The sequence below is a fragment of the Pelophylax lessonae genome, assembly GCF_965119305.1.
Source record: "Pelophylax lessonae genome assembly, chromosome: 5".
In the NCBI taxonomy this organism is placed as follows: Eukaryota; Metazoa; Chordata; class Amphibia; order Anura; family Ranidae; genus Pelophylax; species Pelophylax lessonae.
The window spans coordinates 94,977,272-94,992,489 of NC_138772.1; the positions used below are offsets into that span (position 1 = coordinate 94,977,272).

The window sequence follows — 15,218 nt, forward strand, 5'->3', positions numbered from 1 at the left end:
CTTCGCACCAGGGAAAACCTTCTGTGGTGGCTCCAGTCCCCGTTGGTGTCCGGGGGCAAGTCGTTTCGTCCGATCTCGTGGACGGTAATCACCACGGATGCCAGCCTGTCGGGCTGGGGTGGAGTTCTGGGCGTTCTGTCCGCTCAGGGGACTTGGTCGGAGGGGGAGTCTTCCCTTCCGATCAACATTCTGGAATTGCGTGCGATAAATCTCTGTCTTCATCGCTGGACGGACCGGCTGCAGGGTTGCCCGGTTCGGGTGCAGACGGACAATGCCACGGCGGTGGCCTACATCAACCACCAAGGGGGCACCAGGAGTGCCCGAGCGGCTCGAGAAGTGGCCGACATTCTGTCTTGGGCCGAGACTCATGTCCCGGCGATAACGGCGGTTCACATTCCGGGAGTGGAGAACTGGCAGGCGGACTATCTGAGTCGCCAGACCCTGGATCAGGGGGAATGGTCTCTCCATCCGGCTGTCTTCCAGACGTTGTGCGCGAAGTGGGGTCTTCCAGATGTGGACCTGTTCGCGTCTCGCCTCAACAACAAGGTGAGGAGGTTCGTGGCAAGGACGCGCGACCCTCGGGCAGACGCGTCGGACGCGTTAGTGGCCCCGTGGCATCAGTACAGGCTGATGTACGCGTTTCCACCGATTCAGTTGCTGTCCAGGTTCCTTCGCAGGTTACACTCGGAACGCAACACGGTGATTCTTGTGGCACCGGACTGGCCTCGCCGGTCCTGGTACGCAGACCTCGTGAATCTGGCGGTCGACGCCCCGTGGCGTCTGCCTCTTCGAGACGATCTACTGTCTCAAGGACCGATATACCATCTTGCTTTACAGTCGCTGGCTTTGACGGCCTGGCTGTTGAGACCGAGGTCCTGAAGGAGAGGGGTATCTCTCCGGAGGTCGTTCATACTTTAATCAACGCGAGGAAATCTTCCTCGGGGAAGGTTTATTACCGTACTTGGAAGGCCTATTTTGCCTGGTGTGAGTCCAAGGGGTTTTCACCCCGCACGTACTCGGTGTCCCGTGTGCTGTCTTTCCTTCAAACGGGGGTTGATCAGCGTTTGGCGCTGGCTACGATAAAGGGTCAGGTGTCTGCTCTGGCCGTTCTGTTTCAACGTCCCGTGGCTTCCAACCCATTGGTTGGCACCTTTGTTCAGGGTGTGCGGCATCTGGTTCCCCCGAGGCGGGATCCTCTGCCCCCTTGGGACTTGAATCTCGTTCTCTCTGTGTTACAACGTGCTCCTTTTGAACAGATCAGGGAGATCTCGTTGTCTATGTTGTCCAAAAAGGTCGCCTTTTTGGTGGCGATCACTTCGGCTCGCAGAGTGTCGGAACTGGCGGCTTTGTCCTGCAAGTCTCCGTACCTGGTTATTCATTTGGATAAGGTGGTCTTGCGACCTAATCCTTCTTTTCTGCCGAAACGAGTTTCGGAATTCCATCTTAATGAGGATATTGTCTTGCCTTCGTTGTGCACGAAGCCTAAACATCCAAAGGAGGTGAGATTGCACTCTCTGGATGTTGTTCGGGCGATAAGGGTTTACCTTAAATCGACTGAGTCTTTTCGAAAGACGGACTCCTTGTTTGTTCTTCCAGAGGGTCCTCGGAAGGGCATGGCGGCTTCGGCCTCTACCATCGCCAAATGGATCAGGCAGACCATTGAACAGGCCTATGCTTTGCAGGGGAAGGTTCCCCCTGTGCCTGTGAAGGCGCACTCTACTAGATCTGAGTACGTCTTGGGCCTGTCGTCATGGGGCTTCTGTAGCCCAGGTGTGTAAGGCGGCGACTTGGTCGACCGTGCACACTTTCACAAAATTCTACAAAGTAGATGTTCAGGCATCGGCGGATGCTTCCTTTGGCCGCAAGGTTCTTAGTGCGGCTGTTCCCTAGGGTCCCTTGTTGGGGACTCCTGGCGGTTGGGATAAGTTTTGTATCCCCTGTTTTTTTTGTCTTTTCCTGGGTTGTTGCTCCTGTTGAGCACTTATTTTTGCTGTTGCCCAGCTGGTTTCCTTCCTTTGGTAAGGTTCCTTTCTTTGATGTGGAGACTGCGTTGCCTTTCGGCGCGGATGCGTTTCCCACCCCTCATGTTTGCACTGCTTTGGGACGTCCCCATATGTGACGAATATGAAGAGGCGGCGACTGTCGGAGGACGTAAGAGAAAACGGAATTTTTGTAAAATCTTACCTGTAAAATTCCTTTCTCTGAGTCCTCCGACAGTCGCCGCCCCCGCCCCTCTTTTGGGGTTTGATTGTATACTCTACTGCTATTCCACTAAAACTGAGATATGGTTGCAGGAAGTAGGAGGGTATTGACTGAGGGGACCACCCCTTGAGGGTGGGATATGTTAAAGCTTTATTGTTAACATATTCTGTTGCCTAGCTACTCCTTCGGAGCAAAGTCTAATACCCCATATGTGACGAATATGAAGAGGCGGCGACTGTCGGAGGACTCAGAGAAAGGAATTTTACAGGTAAGATTTTACAAAAATTCAGTTTTTTGTAAAATCTTACCTGTAAAATACCTTTCTCTGAGTCCTCCGACAGTCGCCGCCCCCGCCCCTCTTTTGGGGTTCTTGTTACCTACTGCTATGCTACCAAACTGAGTTGGGAGTGGTGATGCAGGGGGGGTATTGACCGGATGGGACAGCCCCCATGGGTGTGTATATGCTAATGCCTTTTGTCTTTGGACTAAGTCTATATGCCTAGCTATTCCTACGGATAGGAAGACAATACCCAACAGTGAGGACTTGGAGGAGGCAGCAACTGTCGGAGGACTCAGAGAAAGGAATTTTACAGGTAAGATTTTACAAAAATTCAGTTTTTTAAGATTTTCAGATAGGACTGTATTATGATATGCATAACTTCCTTGTCATAAGCAGGTAGCTTGATACAAGACATTTAGTAGCAGCAGAATGCTTTTTGTATCACCTGTCATGATGGGGTTAAAAAACAAAAATGAGCTCTTTATAGTACAAAAACAGCCGATAACCACTACTATAGAGGGTTAATTTATACCGTGAAATGGTGAACATAATAATAATAGATATTGACTTGTATCATGTATATAATAAATATACCCAGAAGTCGGATATACAGGGTATTTTAACTTGGGGTCAAGCATGAAGCCACATGAAGGGCGGAGGGGGATGAAAATCTTTTATATTAAAGTAGTACTAAAGACTAAGACGTTTTTTTGCATGCATGTAATAATTTTAAATCGAATACACAAGACTGGTAAACTTTTACTTTACTTTACATTAAATTGTAATGGGATTGTAAACATTTGATTTTGCTTTTAAAAAACAAACCTGTCACACCTAACTGCTCTGTGTAATGGTTTTGCACAGTGCAACTCAATCATTCTGGGTTCCTCCTGCCCTTCAGAGTGCCTATAGCACGCCTCTTGTTAGTGGGGTACTTCTGCGGGCTTGATCCCAAGCTGCGCTGTGTGCTTCTCTTGACACACGCAATGCGTGACTCTTGGCTCCACCCCCTGCTCCCTCCTCACAGGCTGTGATTGATAGCAGCAGGTGCCAATGGCTCCTGCTGCCGCATCGAAGTCCTGTGAAGAGAGAGAGCAGTGCTGCTGCTCTGAGGTACAGCACTGGATCGAGTTTGGGATCAGGCAAGTATACAGGGGAAAGGTAGACACAGAAGATAGAGAGATAGATATAGAGATATATATATATATATATATATATATATATATATATATATATATATATATATATATATATTATAATTTTTTTTTTTTTTTTTTACCTTCATGCATTTCTGTAAAAAAAAAATCTGCCTTTAGAAACACGGAAAAAGGCATGGCTCTGCAGGACATCAATGTACGCCCTCCCGGCCGTAGCCGTCTTTTGGCTATAGCGTGGGTGTCAACTAGTTAAACCACTTTTCACTCCTGCCAAGAACTACATGTCCCATGAGGCATTGCTCCTCACACATTCACAAGCTCTCAGGCACTATGTGGCATAGGTCAGTATGTGTGCTGCACTGTATTTCCTGATATGTAAACAATAATGCATTCTGTATGCAGGTCAACTAATCAGCTGTATGCAGGTCAACTAATCCATTATGAAAATAGTTGACAACTATTTTTATAATTGAAAGAAACCTAAAAAATGGTGCTGCTAGCATTAGTAATAGATGGGAAAGTATGTAATTTTTGCTTGTTTTAACTTTTTTTTTACATCGTTACTTTCTGGTTTCTTGCCTAATCAAATGTCAACATCCTGGGAGTCTTCAGGAGGGGAGGAGGGGAGGGGTTTTCTCAGCTAAACACACTCTCCTGCATGCATGATTGAGCTAAGGGCAGCTGGATTCCAGCAAGTAAATTCCACATGATACAATTGCCCTTATTCAAGATAGCCAAGACCAGAAAGGGTTGTTTTTCAAAGTGATTTCTGTAAAAAATAAAGAATAGAGACCTGGATGGATAGAGGCGTTTTCTTTGAATATTAAAAATGAATTAAAAAATGTATTTGGTTTGTAGTGCTCAGAAGCAGTGAAGATCTGCTTTATGGGGTTTTAAACACCACCACAGTCCAGCACAGGTGGCTGAAGTGATTAGGACCTTACATGTGTCCATAGGTTCCCCCAAATAGTTACTATAAGGACACTTACCTGTCCAGGGTTCCAGCAACCCGGGCCGATTCTTCAATCGGTTTTGGATGCAGGCATCTCGGTGAAGCCTTACGGTTTCACAGCCATTTTCCTATTGCACATGCGCGAGCCACGCTGCATTTTGTGAATGGTCCCGTAGTCTTCTGGGACCTGTGATGTGTGCTGGGGAGGGAGAGGGGGAGCCCCCCCCCCCTGAACTTCCAGCTCAGATCACCACGTGGCATCAGACCTGAAGTGGGAACGGGTACCTGCAGGAGAATGCAAACAAGTGGGGCACCCCTTTTAGGTTAAGTTCCTCTTTAAATCAAAGTGCAGAGATAATGGTTTGTTAAAAATGGTTACCTGCAAAAAAGATAGTGACCACAGCTCTGTAATGCAGAATATCAGCACCTGAAGACTCTTCATAAGCGGACTTACCCAGGAGTGGCCATCATCTGGTCTTCTACTGTAAAACCAACACATTTAATCTCAAAACAGATGGTTTCTGAAGAGACTTGGGGCGATGATTTCCCAGTTACAGGGGCAGAGGGAGAGAGAAGTAATTATTTACTATCTTATCTCCGGAGAACATTGATTTTTACTGACAGAAGGTGCCTTTCCGTCTGATTAGGATGAAATGATTTTGAACATAGTTGCAGGATTTGCAGTACATGGTCAGCTTTTAACCACTAAGCTGCAAACTGTTCTCTGGTAATGCCCTTTGGAAATTAATTTAAGCCCATAGGGTGTTTCGAGCTTAGCCAACAATGCCGCCATTCCTCTGCTGGGCCTGTTGCTGCCATTCGTGTAGGGGCCAAATCCTGCTGTTTTTTATGGTCAGTGTAAAAGCTTGCTGCACGAATCATTTCAACAATATTAGGTTTAACAATGGTATGTAAAGGTTCAATATTTAATTTCATTGTGATGGGTAATGACCAGATTGTTGCCTAATCAGAAGGCCCATAGCTGGAATGTAAAAGTTGCTTCAGTCTACGAAGAGTAAAAAGGTGCAAGAGCTAAAGTGGTAAAAGCTTATATATGTGTGTATATATAAAAATATATAGTGGCTAATTTATGTGTTTTCTGTTTCAATAAGTACATAGCAGCCAGCTGGAATCATGATGTCGATCCGGTTGAGTTGCTGAAAATCGACGCGCAAATGAATCAATTTAGACAGAGCATTAAGGACAACCCCACTTTCCTTCAGGACAAGGTCAAGCAGTATTTTCAGGTAATTAAGTGCATGTTTGGAACAGCAATATCTCATACTATTTTATTTTATCTTTGTGTGGAAGGTGGGAAAAAAAGGTAAGTGAAATAGCTTGTTTTGTCTAGAGGAGAGAAGAAACTGTTTTACTTACCTGATCATCTGCTATTCTGGCAGGTGGGGCTCCCCCACAATCTGACCAGGGACTGTTCCTTGGTGTCATCAAGTCCAGAGTAGGGCTGAGGGCTCTGGTTTTGATAATGTCAGCACCCTAGCCGAGTGGAGCGTGGGGGTGCAGAAAATCCAGGGAGTATCAGAGAAGTAGATTTCTTTGTATTGTTCCCCCAGACATGAAAAAGCAATTAACTCTTACAGCGGGGCTTATTTATGCCCAGATTTCGGCTTTAATGACGAGTAGTTTTTTTTCTGCAGGATGGAAAAAAAATACTGTCTTGACATGCAGTATGTTACTTGCTAATGTGCATTGCTTTAAACCAGCAATTTTACCTTCACCATTTTGGTAACATAGCACATCAGGTGACGTGCTAAACAATAGAATGGAACCACACGTTCCATTCTACCAAAGTGACATGCATTGTATGTTGCGATGGGTTTGTGTTTTACCAGAACACATTATATTATATTTTTTTTATATATATATATATATATATATATATATATATATATATATATATATATATATATATATATATATATATAATATGTGTGTGTATGTATGTATGTATATGTATGTATATATATATATATATAATATATATATATATATATATATATATATATATATATATATATATATATATATATATATATATATATATATATATATATATATATATATATATATATATATAATATAATATAATATAATATTTTTTTATACATACGGTCACTAGAGCAGTAATATATATATGTACTGGTGACCGTATGTATAAAAAAAAAATATTATAGTATGTATGTATGTATATGTGTGTGTGTGTGTGTATATATATATATATATATATATATATATATATATATATATATATATATATATATATATATATATATACACACACACACAATATAATTTTTTTTTTTTTTTTACTGATTGCTTCTTGCAGTGATAATCACTGTATCAGCAATGATTTTTACACTGTGAATGGCATCCATTTATTTGCCATTGTTTACTACTGTGATAGCTGTGATTGGCCACAGCTATCCAATGGTACAGGTCCACTGTGATTGAACCTGTACAATGTGATCACTGACCAGCCGGAGACCACAGAGATGACAATAGTAAGCACTGGTTATGAATGTCAGTCATTGTTGTGATTGGTCAGGTCTTTCATTTTGTTCAGATGGCACCTGCATCCAAGGCTTAGTGAATGTAATCGATCAGCATAATATATCCTGCCTCCATAGTATTTAACAATAGGAAGAGGGAGGGAGAATAGTGTCATTTTCCACTGTGTATACGCTTACATGTGTTTTTAGTCATGTGGGCTGCTCAGATAAGAAAAAGTAGGAAATGAAGATTAGCAGGGAACTGAAACTGGAGCATGCTCAGTAGATGTGACAGCAGCTGGTCTACACAATCTCAGCCTGCAGTGGAAACACAAGAGAAGATAGGAGGGACAACTGAAGGCTGGATCAACCGGTTATATTTACTTCTACGCAAAACAAATGCTTTATATCCACATTGTGACTACGCACAATCGTTTACATAGCATGTCATGAGAGTTTCCATAGTATGGGTTTAATAAAACATCCAATTTGTTTGCGGCGGATATTAATTTGACTTCATTTGGAATTCCACCTTTTGTATTGTCGGTAATTCTCCTGTTTGTTTTTTTTTCCCCAGAACAACCTGCACAGTATGACATTGACCATGAGTCCTGATAAAGATTATAACCAGAAACAAGCAGAGCTCGAACAAGAAAAACTGAACCAGAAGGTCAAAGCTTTGACAGATGCAGATCGAAAAAACATTTATGAGAAAGGTTACCTAGCTAAATTGCTTGTCTATACACATTTTACAGTGCCTATCCACCCAAAAGAGATTTTAGCTGTAGATTTAACTTAATTGAATCTGCTTCTGGCTTCTTACAACGATCAGCCATAACGTCATGACCACCCATCTAATAGTGAGTCCCTCTTTTGCCACCAAAACAGATCTGACCTGTTGGGGCTAGGATGCCACTAGACCTAGAAGGTATGCTGTGATATCTGTCACCAAGCCATCAGTAACAGATCTGTTAAGTCCTGTAAGTTGTGAGGTAGGGCCTCCATGGATCTGACTTGTTTTTCCAGCACATACCACAGATACTTGATTGGACTAAGATCTGGAGAATTTGGGGGCCAAGTCAACACCTCAAACTCATTGTGGTCCTCCAAACTATTCCATTTTTGCAGTGTCTTAGGAGGCATTATCCTGCTGAAAGAGACCACTGCCGTCAGGGAATACCATTTCCATGAAGGGGTGTACATGGTCAGCAACAATGTTTAGGTAGGTTGTATGTGCCGCCTTCCCATACTGCATTATGGTGCCATCTCTTTTTTCCAAATAAACAATGCACACACATCCAGCCATACTCGTGAGGTAAAAGAAAACCTAATTCATCAGACCCAGACCATCCTCTTCCATTGCTTTGTGGTCCAGTTCTGATGCTCATGTGCTCATTGTAGGCACTATTGGCTGTGGGGATGGGTTATGAACACCCTGACCGGTCTGCGGATGCATAGCCCCATACACAACAAACTGCAATGCCCATTGTTTGAGACAACATTTTTCTTCAGAGCCAACATGTTTACTTACTGCCGAATATATCCCACTGACTTTAAAGAGGAAGTAAACCCGTTTTTAAAAAATGTGAAAAAGAAAAAAAAAAAACCTGTAAAGACAAAGGCATAATGAGCTAGTATGCATTGGTGATGGGGTCACTTTAACACGCCCAGGAAATCTGCTGTATCCTTTAGTGTGGGATAAGCGAAACGGGACTTACTGTACTCTGTGCTAATGAATACATCGGGGAACACGTCTACCCATTCCATTTTGGCTTTGCATGGTTACATTGTTTTTCTTGATCACTCTTGGGGCCCTTTTACACTGATGCATTTTTACCTTGCTAAAAACGCAAGGAAAAACACAATAAAAAGTCCCTTTTAATCCTATGGGACTCTTTAACACCACTGCGCTGCAAGTGTGGCGCATTTTGAAAAGTCCTGCATGCTTCATCTTTGGTGTTTTCAAAACTGCATCCAAAACGCAGTTCCCATTAAAATGAATGGAAAATGCGTCAAAGGTGCACCATGGCTGCATTTTTGGTGCGTTTTGAGTGGAATGTCCATGTTTCACAGGTGCATGGTTGATCCAGGGATCACCCTATAGCATCTTGTGGGATCAGGAAGGAATTGTTTCCCCTGCTGGAGCAAATTGGATCATGCTTTGCTGGGGTTTTTTGCTTTCCTCTGGATTACTGCGGGTAAAGGATTGTGTATATAAGTGTAAAAAAAAAAAAAAAAAAAAAAAAAAATTTTTTGATTTCCCCCCCCTTTTTGTTGGTTGAACTAGATGGACTTTGTGACCAGCAACAAAAACAGTGCTTACAATAGGATTAAACATTAATAATCATAAAATATTTTGAATAATGTTTATAAATGAGTATAGATTATTGTATACAATAAATAAATAAGAAAAAAAAATATATAGATATATCCATCTATATATAGATATAGAGATATATATATAGATATAGATATAGATATATATATATATATATAGATAGATAGATATAGATAGATAGATTAAAAAAGTGCATCAAATTGTGTAAAAATCCATAAATTGTGCAATGACTCTAAAAAGTGCAATTGGTTTTATAAAAGTCCATACAAAGTGCAATATATTTAATAATATAAAAGTGCTTGGGGTGCTTCAAACAGAACAGCCAGTGCGGGTGCTTCACTCCCCTACTGTATCCCCACTCATACCAGAACTGATGGACCATCAGCTATTTCAGTCTGAGGGTCAATTAAGCTTAAAATAGATACACAAACGAGATCCCCTTGATGATGGTACTCTGTTCCCATGGGTATCCTCATAACTTTTTTCAGGGGGAGGCATCATTTTAAGGTCACCAATGCTCCACCCCTTTTAACAATATCATGAAGGGGAGGGGCTTAGTCATTATACTTATTTTGAGTATTTATTTTTAAAGGGCAAACGGCAGCATTTATTTTTAAAACATTTGTTAACATAAAAAAAAAAATGACTCTGTTCCCTTAAAGCATGTTATACAGCACAGTGCTTTGCTATGTAATTTGGCCCCTTCTATCACCTAAAATACCTGGCTGATCCTGACCGGCTATGTCCTCCCCTCTGTAAACTGATTATGGTATACCATGGCTGCTGTTTATGTGCCTCCATCATCCGCAGCTCACCTATCCTACTCTGTCCTCTCTCCCCCCTCCCTCCATGCCTGTCTGTTCCTCTGTCAGTGCCCCTCCTGCTGCTGTAATTTCATTTTAAAGTTTCATATCCTGTCTACAGTCTGTTTAATAATCCTGTGTGCCCCTGTGTCTGCCTTATAAAAATAAGCCGTTCTTTACCATTTTTCAATCGCCGCTCACGTGACCCGCCGCCTCTCCCCCTCCCCTGCTCCTCCCCTCCCGACTGACAACAGCGAGGAATCCTTATTCCCACCCACTGCAGGCAGCTGTCAGACGGGGAGAGGAGAGAGCCGACGAGTCACTTGAGCAGTGCTCGGTGCTCTGAAAACTGATAAAGAACGCCTTATTTTTTTAAAACACATACACAGGCACACAGGATTATTAAACAGACCAGACAGGATGGTATAAAGTGGCTTAACAACCACTTTAAAGGGGAAGTTGAGATTCCGGGGGGGGGGGGGCATTTGCCCCCCCTTGCCCCTACCTGCGGATGGCCATGTCTGTTCCTAAGATCAGTTTGTCCCATATCTTGAGCAGCTGTGGTCTAAGATTACTAACTGTGGTTGTAGTCTGGCAATCAGAAAGCGCATCATAAACACATATGCGTTTTTTTTTTTTTTTTTTAAGTTTTTCCAATAACAATACAAAGAAAACATACAGAACATTGAATGACAACCAGGCAGCTCTTGACACACAACACTTAATACATACCTCAGCACTAGGCCATTAGTATAACTCCAAGGCTAATACAAAATCTGTATTAAAAGTGATCCCATTTAAACAGAGATAACAGATGTTAATCCTTACATTTTGGTACTGTCTGGCTCCCAGATTTCATTACAGAGCATATGTCAGTACTGAAGAACAACAGACCCTAGAAATAATACACAAATACCCAGTTCACATCCAGGGTAGCTCAATACACAATTCCAGAACACCCATACTTAATGGCACATATGCATTTTTGTAATGTTTTTTTCTTCAACGGTGCAATATGAAAGCACCCTTATTTGATAGTTCCCCTTCAGTCTAGTAGTGTCGCTAGCTGCTTAAAAGATAACTCCACTTTAGTGAGGAAAAAAATAGCGTGTACGTTTTTACTCAAACTATATTGTAATTGAACTGAATACCTTAAAACAGCGCCAATCCCATCAATAAAAGTACCTAATCCTGTAGCTGCAGCCTCTTAACTTCTGGCCTAAGCCAAAAACATTTTAAATTCATATACTAAAAAAGCGAAGGTGCTGTTACACACTATCAGCCGGGAATATATATCCCTCCCCTCAAAGGATGGTAGTAGTGGAGAGTCTAAACCATATAATAAAATTGGACTAATAAAATCTAATATTTTGTATAAATTGCATAAACAAAAAAAAAAAAAAAATCTATATATATTATATTATTTCTCAAACTCTTGAAAAAATAGTATTATCTGTACTATGGTCCTGCACATTTACCCACAAGTGTATATGTATATATATCTATGACTAAATAGCATCAACACACACTGTGCAATTTTTACCACAATTTCACATGTGTAACTCTCTGTAAAGAAATATTATGTGCCCATTTTAAAATAATAGTTCAGCATATAATTAGCAATGACGAAAAATAAATGCCTCGCGAGGTTTCATACGACCCGGTCTCGGCCCGAGACACTGCATTCCTCGTGAACAGCCCCTCCCCCCCATTTTGATGGCGAGGAGGCTCTTTCAGGAGGAGCGCCCACCTGGTTCCTGGTATGGTTAGTAGCTGTCTGTTCCCCCCCCCCCTTTTTTCCCCTCGCAGGGTTTTGGGGTGGACGTGGGCCCCTCCTTGGGACGGTCTGAGCCCCGGGTTTCCCTCGGCTGTGTGTGTGTGTGTGTGTGTGTGTGTGGGGGGGGGGGGGGGGGTTGTACCTGGTGGGGGCTCCTCCCTGGGCCTTTCCTTGAGGCCTAGGGAACCATACTGAGTCCCTGGGAGCCTTGTGGAACCGCCATTTTCTTGTAGTCTGTGTGCTCAATTCACGGCGGCCATTTTGCAGTGGTTTGCCATTGAAAATCGTGTCGGCCATGACAGTGGAGTCCTGTGGGCGACTATTTTGGCGGTGGGAGCCCCTCTTCATTCCCTGGTGCTGACCCCTGAATCTTTTCACTTCCTTATCACCGGGCGTGGAGTACACATTGTCCTGGTGACTGCAGGTGCCTGTTTCTGCAGGATAGTTATTCTGGTGGGGTTCTCTCCCTCTCTGCTGAGGATCGCTTGGTGCCTTGTGCCTGGCAACCGGGTTGTCCCTTTGCAGTGTTTTACACTTTTTGTGGGGTCCCTCTGGTGACTCGTGGAGTCTTTGGAGCACATCTCCCCACCTGATCCCCTCTCTGAGGCTGTGGGGCCCTCCGGGTCCCAACCATCCATGGATTCACTGTTGGAGGTCCTGGAGTCCTTTGTGTCCCGGTGGAGGTGGCTCTCGGGCGACGGGCTAGCAAAAAGCTCCCTCAGGGTCGACTGACAAGGGCCTTTCAGGGGATCCAAACAAACCTAGCCTGTCAAGCCGATAAAGCATGAAGGTGCGCCCTCAACCGCATCGAGTCCGGCTACAATATCGAGTTTTGCTCTTGTCCCCCGGCAAGGTTCTTTCCTTCCAACTTGCGCCTGTCCCCGGATCGCTTACAGGGTCTGTTTGGGGGCAGTACAAGACCTTTTTACTTCAAGGGTGATTTCCAGGTTCTGACCTTTCAGGGTTTTTACTCAAACCGGTTTACAGTCCCCAGGAAGAAAGGCAAGGTGCAACCCATCTTGCAGGTGCAAAAGTTCAGAATGGAGTCCATTCACACAGTGGTGGCATCCCTGCATCAGGGGGATTTTCTATCGACGTCAAGGATGCTTACTTTCTCATTCGAATATGTGTCAGTCACCTGTGCTTCCTCCACTTTGCCCTGGGAGAGGAGCATTATCAGTTTGTGACGTTAACCTTTGGTCTTGCCTCTGCTCCTCGGGTCTTCACAAAAGTGTTTGCCCCGGTGCTGGCATTGTTAGGCGAGTGGGGGATCGTGGTACTGGGCTACTTGGACGGCCTCCTTCTGTGAGCGGAGTCTCCTATTGCTCTGGTGAAAAACCTGGAAATCACCATACGAACTCTGAGGGAGTTTGGATTCTTAATTTTCCGAAGTCTGCTCTGGTTCCATCCACAAAGCTGTTCTAGCTGGGTCTGACTCTGGACTCCGCCTTAGCCAGAGTGCTCCTTCCTCTGGACAAACTCTAGAAATTACAGGCTGCAATTCATCTCCTGCTGTGCAGCAAATGGTCATCCCTCCATAGAAACATAGAATGTGTCGGCAGATAAGAACCATTTGGCCCATCTAGTCTACCCAATATATCTGAATCGTATGAATAGTCCCTGGCCCTATCTTATATGAAGGATAGCCTTCATATAAGGTTATTCCATGCATCCACTACTCTCTCAGTAAAGTAATACTTCCTCATATTACTTTTAAACCTTTGCCCCTCTAATTTAAAACTGTGTCCTCTTGTGGTAGTTTTTCTTCTTTTTAAATATGCTCTCCTCCTTTACCGAGTTGATTCCCTTTATGTATTTAAAAGTTTCTATCATATCCCCTCTGTCTCTTCTTTCTTCCAAGCTATACATGTTAAGGTTGCTTAACCTTTCCTGGTAAGTTTTTTTCCTGCAATCCATGTACTAGTTTAGTAGCTCTTCTCTGAACTCTCTCTAGAGCATCTATATCCTTCTGGAGATATGGCCTCCAGTACTGCGCACAATACTCCAAGTGAGGTCTCACCAGTGTTCTGTACAGCGGCATAAGCACTTCTCTCTTTCTACTGCTTATACCTCTCCCTATACATCCAAGCATTCTGCTGGCATTTCGTGCTGCTCTATTACATTGTCTTCCCACCTTTAAGTCTTCTGAAATAATTACTCCTAAATCCCTTTCCTCAGATACTGAGGTCAGGACTGTGTCAAATATTCTATATTCTGCCCTTGGGTTTTTACGCCCCAGGTGCATTATCTTGCACTTATCCACATTAAATTTCAGTTGCCAGAGTTCTGACCATTCTACTTTTCCTAAATCCTTTTCCATTTGGCGTTTCCCTCCAGGAACATCAACCCTGTTACATATCTTTGTGTCATCAGCAAAAAGACAAACCTTACCATCGAGGCCTTTTGCAATATCACTTATGAAGATATTAAACAAAATTGGTCCCAGTACAGATCCCTGAGGTACCCCACTGGTAACATGACCTTGTTCTGAATGTTCTCCATGGACTACAACCCTCTATTGTCTGTCACTCAGCCACTGCCTAATCCACTCAACAATATGGTAGTCCATGCTCAATGACTGCAGTTTATTGATAAGTCTTCTATGTGGGACAGTGTCAAAAGCCTTACTAAAATCTAGATATGCAATGTCTACTGCACCTCCACCGTCTATTATTTTAGTCACCCAGTCAAAAAAATCTATAAGATTTGTTTGACATGATCTCCCTGAAGTAAACCCATGTTGTTTTTCTTCTTGCAATCCATGGGATTTAAGATGTTCCACAATCCTATCCTTTAATAGGGTTTCCATTAATTTGCATACTATTGATGTCAGACTCACTGGTCTATAGTTGCTCGATTCCTCCCTACTACCTTTCTTGTGAATGGGCACGACATTTTCCAATTTCCAATCTTCCGGGACGACTCCTGTTACTCCTTAGCCAGAGTGCTCCTTCCTCTGGACAAACTCTAGAAATTACAGGCTGCAATTCATCTCCTGCTGTGCAGCAAATGGTCATCCCTCCATAGAAACATAGAAACATAGAATGTGTCGGCAGATAAGAACCATTTGGCCCATCTAGTCTACCCAATATATCTGAATCGTATGAATAGTCCCTGGCCCTATCTTATATGAAGGATAGCCTTATGCCTATCCCATGCATGCTTAAACTCCTTCACTGTATTTGCAGCTACCACTTCTGCA

The 15,218-nt window shown here is 43.2% G+C and overlaps 1 protein-coding gene across 1 annotated transcript in view; it reads left to right on the top strand.

Annotated features, from left to right (window-relative positions):
* PITRM1 (pitrilysin metallopeptidase 1) overlaps window positions 1-15,218 on the top strand; it is a 134,220-nt gene that overhangs the window by 57,819 nt on the left and 61,183 nt on the right. The window contains exons 13-14 of the mRNA XM_082258265.1: window positions 5,704-5,838; window positions 7,676-7,814. Of these exons, the coding sequence (XP_082114391.1) occupies window positions 5,704-5,838; window positions 7,676-7,814 (274 nt within the window). The remainder of the gene's footprint in view (window positions 1-5,703; window positions 5,839-7,675; window positions 7,815-15,218) is intronic.